This window comes from Propithecus coquereli, unplaced genomic scaffold (assembly GCF_000956105.1).
Source record: "Propithecus coquereli isolate 6110/MARCELLA unplaced genomic scaffold, Pcoq_1.0 Scaffold19, whole genome shotgun sequence".
Lineage (NCBI taxonomy): Eukaryota > Metazoa > Chordata > Mammalia > Primates > Indriidae > Propithecus > Propithecus coquereli.
Window position 1 is genome coordinate 9,907,622 of NW_012143856.1, and position 11,082 is coordinate 9,918,703.

The 11,082-nt window shown below is 32.6% G+C and overlaps 1 protein-coding gene across 1 annotated transcript in view; it reads right to left on the reverse strand.

The window, feature by feature from the left end:
• The window catches only part of RNF13 (ring finger protein 13), a 142,644-nt gene that overhangs the window by 50,870 nt on the left and 80,692 nt on the right, over positions 1-11,082 (reverse strand). Inside the window, 4 exon segments of the mRNA XM_012642915.1 lie at positions 893-921; positions 2,821-2,825; positions 3,553-3,643; positions 9,482-9,569. Coding sequence (XP_012498369.1) covers positions 893-921; positions 2,821-2,825; positions 3,553-3,643; positions 9,482-9,569 — 213 coding nt within the window.

Genomic DNA, 11,082 nt, shown 5'->3' on the forward strand with positions numbered 1-11,082 from the left:
AGTTTGAGGTTGCTGTGAGCTAGGCTGACGCCACGGCACTCACTCTAGCCCAGGCAACAGAGCGAGACTCTGTCTCAAAAAAAAAAAAAACTATAAAAAATCATTTGGAGAAACAAAAAAGCAGGAATAGCTAGGAAAAACCTGAAAAAGAGGAGTAGGAGTGAGGGAATGGCTATCTCTGTCAGACACTAATGCATATTATAAAACTTTATTATGAAAAACAGCATGGTATTGGTAGATAAATGATAAAGAATAGAAAACTCAATTATGGATGGAATTATAGCGGCATCCCCATGGGGTATAGAGATGGACATTTTAAGAAGTGGCATTAGGATAACTAGATGGCTATTTGGAAAGATATGCTTGAATACACTCGTCAAGTCATATATAGCATAAATTACAAATAAGCCAGAGATTTAATGTTAAAAATGAAACCATACAAGTATTAATATAAATGTGGGTAAATTCTTCTATCATGCTGGAATGGGAAAAACTTTCTTAAGACTCAAGACTAGCAGCCCAAAGGAAAAGACCAACACATTTGATTACACTAAAAAACCAACACCACAGAAAAATAAAAATGTCAAAATAGGAAAAAGTACCTGTAATACATCAGAAACAAATAAATAGAGAGCTTCCAAAAATAGGAAAATAACCAACAATCTAACTAGAAAAAATGAGCGAATCATAAACATTTCATAAAAAACAAAATGCAAATAGCTCTTAAGTATAAGAAAATATGTTAAAATTTGCTTGTAATAAGAGAAATACACATTAAAACTAAAACAGAATACCATTTCTCATCTTGCTGATTAGCAAAAACCCAAAAATCTGAGAACAACTTCGTTGGTGAAGCTGTGGTAAAATAGACACCCTCACATATTGAGAGCACAACACTTATGGATGGGAATTTGACAATATCTGACAAAAATACGTATACATTTAACCTCTGAACTAGCAATCCCACTTCTAGGAATCTATTCCAAAAGTATACTGGCAAAAACATGAAAATGTTTATATATAAGGTTATTAATTACAGCACTATTTATAATAGCACAATAATGTAAACAATTCAAATGCCTACCAATAGGGGACTGGCTGATTAAACTGGCACATCCTCAAAATGGAGTTCTATGCAGCTATAAAAAGAAATGAAGAATAACTCTACTCATATGATATGATCTCCAGGGTATTATGTTAAATCAAAAGCAGGATGAGGAGTAGTGTTTATGTATTAAGGGTAGAAGATGCAGGAGAAAAGATAGGTATTTGCCTATAATGTTTTTAATTTAACAAATTTAATAATAAACTAAAATCTTTTTTAAAAAATTGTTACCTATAAGGTAAGAATGGGAACAAGATGGACAGGATAGATGATACTTAAAATATAGACTTCTTTGAATATATATTGTCTCATTGATTTTGACTTTCAGTTTATATACAATTATAAAAGTCACACTTGAGGGGAGAAAATCTAAAAGCAAATGAATCAATTAAACTGTGTTTCCAGTTGATAGCATCAGCGCAGAGAATTAATATTTCACATGTCTTTAAGGCAAAATTATTTGACTTTACATACCTTTTATATTATGACATAACCTAAGGAGAGAAAGAACTATTTTTTAAAATGTTGGTAGTAGTGTTTGTATTCTGAGTCTGTTGTGTGTGTATTGTAGAATTAAAGACGATAAATTATTATGTTGGTGTCTTCCAGTGTGGAAGAATAAAATACAGATTTAAGATCAATGAAGTAAAAAGCCTACAGTCCTGAATTTACATTGGAAGCAACAGTATGCACTCATGATTTATTGTATCTTTAAAAAACATATATATTTCCTGGTTCTGTCCACTGAAAGAAAGAGCGGAAGGGGCTTGAGGATGAAGTAGGTAGGTATGTAGGTAGATAAATAAGGCACATCTGTATATATTAGGTCTACAATCCCCTATGCACAATTCTGAAAACTGAAAAGCTTTAAAAAATGTTTGCAATTCATCTGATAATCAACTTGAACTGACATGTAAAAATACTCATACATTCACTGCAGATACATTAATTTAACTATGGGATGCTGCCTCAAATCCTATTTGGAATGTTATTCAACTTTTAAAAACCTACAAAATTTTTTTCCACAATACATCTGTCCCCAAGAGGTGGGATAAGAGATTTGTGGACTTGTATTAACATGGAAAGCATCTAAATATGAAGTAAATCAAATTACAAAATATTATGTATTGTATGGTTCAATATTATGAGTACTTTATCATTAATTAATGGGAATAATCAAATATGGGGGAAACTAATGGCTTTTTTTCATCAGTATGTGTTGGAGAACAGCACTATAAGGACTTTTACTTTAAATGTTTTATACTTCAATTTTTCCATATTTTACCAGCATGTATTACTTTTTAATTTAAAAAGGTATGATTTTATAATTAAAAATAAAGACTCTTTAAAATATATATTAAAATATACAGAATTTTTCTAAATGAGGGAACAACACTGAGGTAAAACCAAGTACTAGTTCTCCCCTCTATTAACTATGCAAACATGGCTGACAAAATATCATTTTTGATACAACATCCAAAATTATATTCCTTAACTTAATAAAAATGTTCGGAGCATATAACATACGAACACTATTTTCAATATCATTATTATATGGAGGAAATGACAAAAACAATAAACAGAAAATCTTGTCCTCTTTTTTATGCATTTTCAAACTCAAATATTCATGAATGTCTTTTCTCCCTAAATTAGTATTGGATTTCATTGTGCCAGTTTCCTTTTGGTAAATGTAGATAATAAGTAGTAACAGTAACAACCACTCAAGGGTTCTTGTGAGCATTAAATGGATAGCAAATATAGAACTCTTGCTTTCATGAGTACTTGGCACTTGCTAAATATTCAATAAATATTAGCTGCTTTTATTATTAATATTTTTGTTATTGTTCCTCTTGGTCAAAAACCTGTTCCTGCCCACTATGTTTTAGGGACCTGTTTCAAGGAAGAAGCTCTGAAATGTTCGTTGTACTGTTTTCTGTATTAGATGACACAGCTGTGCCTTAAGTTAGTTTTAGTCCATATATTACCTTTGTAATGAGATTTTTGGAGAGAAGTTTCATTAAAAAGTTTTCATTCTAAATCAAACTTTTAAAACTTGAAAACTGACTTTTTATCTTTGTAAAAGTTAGTCATTTAACACACTGTTTTGTATTCTATGTTTATAAAGTAACTTTTTTTAATAATATACAAACATTTCTTAATAGAAAATGTCATATAAATGTAAATTGCATTGTTTTTAAATAGCAGTGGTTTGATATTCCCAGTAAAATGGGAAGTTCTGTTATCACTTTAGCTTTACTCTCTCTAGCATGAATATATTTCAATACATAATCATACAAATAAAAAACAGTGTAACGCAGTAAGTCAAAATCATAATGACTTAAAAAAATAGTTTAGCACAACAGAGTTCATTCTAAACCATAATCTTGATTACAACTAATATTAAAGAATTTTAAGCTACATGATTATTTTTTATATCCATTACTTACCCTTTTTCATATGTGAATTCATCTTTCAGAGAATTAGCTGATGATTCACCAATAAAGACAGATGGAATGTCAATTTTCTTTAATACATCAACTGTATAAAATAATAATAAAATTATTCTTAAAAGCCCATACTTAGTGTACAATCGACTTAACTTCACAATAGCAGCAAATGCAACTGGAAACAATTACAATCAACTTTAATTTGTCTAATTTGTTGATTTTCCAGATTACAGATTTATACTCATCATCAAAGTAGTTGAGAAACACTGTAACATTTACGATAACAAAGCTAACATTCTGCACATATACATTACTTCAATTCTCTGAATAGTTTTATGAGATTGAGACATAATTTTTATTTTTAATATTTCCATTGGATTTATTCCTCTGTAGAAATGACTTTAACTGTTAGAGAAGGAAGATGAGGAAGAAATTTTATGTTTTCTTCCCCTACATAACTTAACTCCTAAGTGAAAAAGAGAAAAACTTCTTTTACATACCCATTTCCAAGAGATGTATAAGCCAGACAGTGTAAGAAAAGACCATTTTACAACAGTCTGAAAAATAACACTACACATCTCTGGCTGTCCCGAGTGAAAGGCTAACAGGAGTTCAGAAAGGGCATATCGTGGGGAAAGCTGGGTAAATTTCTACTTCCTCTTAAACCTGGAGTTCATGGTAAAGCTTTGTGTTTTGATTGGTATCTTAGGAAATTTGACTCTTATACCTTATTCAAAACCAAAATCAAATGCCACCCTAAAAGAATTTTGTAAAAAATTACCCGTTACTCAACAACAGAAATAAGAACAATCCTCTTAATGTTGCTAATAGAAAAGCAGCCTTATTATTAGCTGTGAGTTTAATTTAGCAGATTTGATTTTTCTCTAAAGATTTTCTTTAGAGAAAGCCCATTTGTTTTCTTTTGTTACAGTTTTCAAAATAACTTCATTCTGTATTTTAAAAACAATGCATATTCATTATGCATTTTTGAAGGGGGGGGCGTATAGAGTAAGCAAAGAAAAAGAAAACAAAACACAACCATAATCCTTCCCACCCAAAGACAAATGTTTCATTTGAAGTAATAAACATTTGAAGTTCTGTAAGTTTTGACAAATACATGCAATTACAACCACTACCACCACAATTAAGATATAGAATGTTCCATCACCCCCCCAAATTCCCCCATTCCCCATCAACCCCTCTCCTCAATCTCAGCAATTACTGATCTATTTTGTTGTTGTTGTTTTTTTCATCCTTATGAAGACAAGTTTTAAATCTTGATATCCTTGGTAGAGTAAGTTTTTTTCACTTCCAAATTGTTTTATGCAAATATAAACATCCAATCCCACACACATTCTATTTTTCCCTCTCTTCTTTCTCCCCCACCCCCCCAACAATGTAAACCCAAAGCCCCAAGAGGGCAGAAACCAAATGGTTAGTCAGGAATACTAAATCACTATTTTTATATCAATGTGATCAATTAAAATTTTATCTTTCATATATCAATGGGATCATATAATAGAAAAAAATGTAAGTTTTTTTAACACTTTATGATATTCCTCAGATATTCTGTCATGTCAATAAATATAAATCTATCTCATCATTTTTTTTTATTTTTTTAGAGACAGGGTCTTACTGTGTTGCCCAGACTGAAGTGCAGTGGCTATTCACAGTTGCTAACATGGCACACTATAGCTTCAAACTTCTGGACTCAAGTGGTGCTCTTGCCTCAGCCTCCTGAGTAGGTAGGCTACAGACAGGTGCAACTGTACCTGGTCTTATCTCATTTTTAATAGCTGCAGAGGTATTAATGAACTATATGTATCTTAGGGAGATATTGCCTATCTTACTAAGAGATCTTTCTCTACCACGTATCAGTTTAAAATTTATTTTATTTGATAGTTAAAACCTGGAATTATATACACATTGTAAAATGCTTTATTCTTTCATGAAGATACTATTATAAACTCGAGGAACTTTTGGCTCATAACTGTTGGCTTATAATTACTGGCAGCAATGCACTTCTTTGAGTTAGGATATCTAAAGAGATGTAGAAAGCATCTTACTTTAGTAAAATGATTAAGAAAAAGAGGAAAATGTTATATGCAAATATGAGTAGCCATCTTGGAGACTGCAAAATTATTTATCTACCAAAAAACCAAACATTTTCTAGTTCACAAAATACTTTAAAAACACTAAATCTTAATTTGGATCTGCAAAACATCTCTGTGAAGTATATACTGCCAAACAATATTATCATATATCATAGACAAATCATAATTTGAATGGCCAGGCCCAACCTCTCCAGATTCATAAGTCCAACTGCTTGTTCAGTATCTCCATTTGATTGCCTAACAGATGTTTCAAACTAAACGTTTCTCAGATGGAACTTAATGTCTCTTTTCCCTCAATCAATTCTACTCTTTCTCGTCTCTGTAAATAGCATGACCTAGTTTCTTGACCTAAACATCCAAGAGTCATCCCCAACTCTTCCCTTTCCCTTAGTCCCTATATCAAACCCTATCAACTTCAAAAAATATCCATAATCCCACCACTTCTCATCACCTTGACTTGTAATACTCCAAGCCCCCTCTTGCCTGGCTGCTACAGTAACTTTCTAAATGATCTGTTGGCATTCTTGCTCATTTTTTACCCTTCAGTCTACTCTCCAAAGAACAGCCAAAGTGCTCCTTTTAAAATATGTCAGATCACCTCACACCCCTGTTTAAAACGTGTTTAGAATAAATTCCAAAGTCCTTATCATGGCCGGAAAGGCCCACCATGATTGGACCCTGGCTCCTTCTCTAACCTCATCCCTTGTCCCTCTCTCCCTTGCTCACTCTCCTTCAGCCACTGTGGCTTTTTGCCACACCTTGGAAACACCAAGCATGTTTTATGTTTGAGCTTCTGCACTTTCTGTTCCCTCTCCTTGGTACATTCCTCCTTCAGAAATCTGCATGACTCCATGTCTTACTTTAGCCTTGTGCTCAAATCTCAATGCCTCATAGAAGCCTTCTGTGACCACCCTCCTAAAATAGCCACCTTCCTTCTCTGTCATTCTTATCCCCTTAGCCTGATAAGTTTTTCTTCACAGCACTTATCACTACTTGATATTATAGCACATCTGATTATAGATTCATTTTTTCTCTCCGACCCTAGAATGCAATAAAATAACAATATTAATAGTTGAATAACCATTAAATGATTGCTAAGAATCAGGTTTTCTAGATGCTTAAGGTCTTGATTCATTCAATCTTTACAGCAACTCAATGATGTAAGTACTATTATCATCCTCATTTCACAGATCAGAAGGTGCAAAGATACTAGGTAATGTACCCAAGGTCACATAGCTACTAGGTGGTGAAACTAGGATTCAAACCTTGGCAGGCAGTACCCAGAAAGCACTCTCTTAACTACTATGCTCTACTACCTCAATGAAAGATACGAAGGCAGAGCCTTTGACTATATCATCCCCTGCTATAGTCACAGTGCCTAAAACAGTGTACAGAGTAGGCTGTTAAAAAATATTTGTTGAAGGAAGAAATCAAAGAAAAAAGGAGAAGAAACAAAGAAATATTGATAACTTGCCCTGGTTATACAGTTAGAAACATGCACAGCCTGGACTCAAACTTGAGGCTTTCAACTACTTATTTAAGGCTCTTCCCACTCTAGTATGGCATGGGTTTTCTCATACTCCTTCTCTCATATGATCTTCACAAATTTGTCAGGTCAAATAGAAATTAAAATTATTTGCACTTTTGTAAATGGAAATAATGGGCTGACAAAGGTTAAGTCACTTTCCCAAGGGTACAGGCTAGTTCTTGTACCAACTAGCCTGGAATAAACCCATATATCCTGGTTCTGAAGTGGTATTCTTCCTACCACATTCTGTTGCCTTCTGAAGACAAAGAATGTTATTGGCTTACTGAGTCAACTCATTCTGTCTCCTGGCTAAAATTACAATGGACACGTTTCTTGTGTTGGTAGCAAGGGGCTTTTAAGACTTTCTTTTGTTTCCAGGCATTAGAATCTCCACTCTTGGGAGAACACCAATATTCCTTGTAACTCGGGATTAAGCCTTGAAAAGAGGGATAGATACATGCCCCTTTGGATAAATCCATGCTTTCCTTTTCCCTACCAAGTAACAGCAAAGATGAAAATGGTAAAGAGCTTTCCAACATTTGTCTCTGGACGTATGAAATATTTAAACACATATACACGCCCAAGGATGGAGCAAAATACCACAGAAATTAATCCAAGCACTGAAGTCAAGAACCAAATTCTGAGCAATCTTTGAACTATCACAACTCAGTTGCAACATTTCCATGGCAAAAACAGGATTTTATGGTTATGTGCTACTTTTAATATTTAGCACATTTTCCTTAGGAACTGACATGACTATCACAAAAAAGTTTTACGGTATTATTAATACAGAAACAAAATAGGTGCTAAAGGGAACTGACAATTCCAGCTTGCAAATTTTTTATTGAAAACATGTCAAAAGAGTAAATAGTTTACAAATAATATTCAGTTTGTTCAACACAAAACATATTTAGCCCTTGAGAGAGAAATCCTGGGGCTTGGGGCTTAGGCCTTCAGCAAAATACACAAAGAGTAAGGAACCTGCTAAAAGTTAAACGGCTGATACAAATAGGAGCTTGAATTAGAATTCAGACCTGTTTACTTCCAGCATACGTGTGCTTTCTATTTTGCTGGTAATGTATACAGATCACAAAAGTTACTGACCTGGAATATATTAAGTGGAATAACATATTTTTTTTAAAGCAAGGTAGTTAAAGGAGAAGAAAAATGTATCAAATCTGCAGTTCCAACATTACTAGTTTATTTAGTAAGTAAACTCTCTTCATCAAGTAGTCCTATAATTCCCACATAGTGGTTGTCAAACTGTTCCTGAAGTGCCAGAAATTCTTAAGGGTACTTCATGGATTCTACAATCATGAAGATTTAATCAGCTAGGAGATTAAAATAATAATTTAAAATATAAAAGAAATTAATTAAGGAACTCAAATTTTACTTCTAATATAATTTTGCCTCATTATATTAAGAGTAAGAAGGACAAACAACAACAAAAAACACTGTTTTAAGCTATAAAAAGAAGACTTTTTGGTCAAGGAATATAAAATATTTCCTATTGAGGATGTAGTTATTTAAAGTCCTAAATATATTCCAATGCGTTATATCAGTCCATAGCTTTAAAACTACTATTTGCTGTAAGCTCTACTTTGCATATATGAATCAACAGAACTTAGCAGCAAAAGATATTATGGTTATGTATGAAAAGAAAAACCAAAATAAAAGATCTACTCATGAATGTTGGCAGTGAATCATCTTAGTTGCAATTACAAAGGCTTTGATAAAACTTACAGTACCCTGAGTGACAGAAACTACATTAAGTGAAACACACAGCTTAAGAGTTGTCTGATTACAGCAGTTATTTCACTAAAATTGGCTCATTTTCCCAACAAGCTAATATTTAGTAGAAAGTAAGAAATATATATCCATTTTAAATGAAAAACCATCGATATGACAATGTATGTCAAGGGACTAATAGCTGTATAAGAATGCACAAGTATGTGGCTTTGAAATTCCACCAGATTACAGTAGCTACTGAATATATCTGCATATCTAAAATTTAATGTTGTGAATCTCTAAATAAATCACAAAAATTCTTCTATAGCATTCTTAACTCAGCATATTTATCTCTATTTAAGGCTTTTATCCCCTTTAGTTTTTACCAAAATGTCAATAAATAAAACACATACGTTAAAAAGAAAAACTATTAAGAAAAGAACAAGTCACTTCCACCTCTACTGTGAATAAAATTTTCCCGAGAGGGAAAATCCTGTTAAATTTTTAGTTTCAAATGATCTGTCAAACAGGAGAGAAGAAAAGTGATACCTGTACTTACTGTCGTTGGATCCCATGCTTATGAGGTCATCAGAATCAACATTGTGAACTATGGCTGCTTTGTATCCTGCTCTCTGTGCATTTAATACCTGCAAATTAAAAGAGAGTCATGTCATGAGGAAGACAGTATTTTGTCATAATGTCCCTCAACTTCAATAAACAAAAATCAACAAGTTTATACTATATATCTAGGACTAGATTATGTACATATGTAAGAATAAATCTCAGGTGTGTTCTTGAAATAGATGGATGTTTTACAATCAATTACCAAGGACTTCTTTAGATATCTTCTTGGCTTCATGGCATTAAGTTAAATCAGAAGCAAATAAAGGATAGGGATACAGGAGAAAGGAAAGAGGGAAAGGAAAGTGGAAAGAAAGGGAAAAAGAAAAAGGGAAAGGAAAGGAAAGGGAAAGGAAAGGAAAGGGAGGAAGACAACCGAAAGCAATAAACATGTCTATTTCTAAAGAGGTAGAGACTTGCTTTGATCAGGCTTAGGGGTCATCAGACCTTGGGCGTTCAAATCGATCCCACCTCCGCTACTTATTAATGGGATAAACTTGAGAAAATTACTTCCTTTTTAACCCTCAGTTTCCTAAGCTTTAAAATGGGAATATTTTTCTCAAATATAAAAAAAAAAACATTAAAAATGCTTAATACCATGCCTAACGGTAGAAATGAGTAGAATAAAAGCAATTCATATTAGCTTGATCATCAACAATGTTCTTAAAATTCCTTTCTAAAACTTTGAAAACAATTAAAAATACCTGCAGTTTGAAGTTGCTTGCTTACTTTGGTTCTGTCTAGCTATTTAATCTTTTCTAAAGCTGGCCTCCAAAATAGTAACTTTTGTACCAAAATATGCTGGATGTGTGGCAGAATTTTCTTATATGAAAGATTTGAAAAGTGTTCAAATATGTTATCACACCTCACTTTAAAAATAAGTCTGTTATAAATAAAAATAAAACCAGATCTAAACTACTTATTATATGTCTTTAAATCATTAGTAAAACTGAAGGATCAGATCATTATTTGCATGTTGGTTAAATAAAATGAAAATTGGGTAGGCAAACATATATATATAGTTTTGCATGCTTAAAAACATTTGAATATTTATGTGTTAAAACATAGTTTTGAATACTGGAAATACTTTTGAATATATAGTTTTGGATACTGAACATGGTAGAAACTCTCAGAATACATTACCTTATGATCATTGCATATATATGTCTCTCAAAGTATTTCCTTAATACTTATGCTTTTAAGAAACAGGAAAATTTTATTGTTGACTAACTATTGAGTCAAGGAGGAAATACAGAGGGAAATACTAAATGATAACAGAGAAACAAGTTATCAAAGCCTGTGGGATACAGCAAAAGCATATCTGATAGGAAAACTAATAGCAATAAATGCTCACATCCAAAAAACAGAAAGCTTAGAAATCGACAACCTAATAAACAGACTCAAGGAACTGGAAAAGGAAGAGCAAACCAATTCCAATCCTAGTAGAAGAAAAGAAATAACTAAGATCAAAGCAGAACTAAATGAAATTGAGAACAAGAGAATTATAAGGAAGATCAACGAAACCAAAAGCTGATTTTT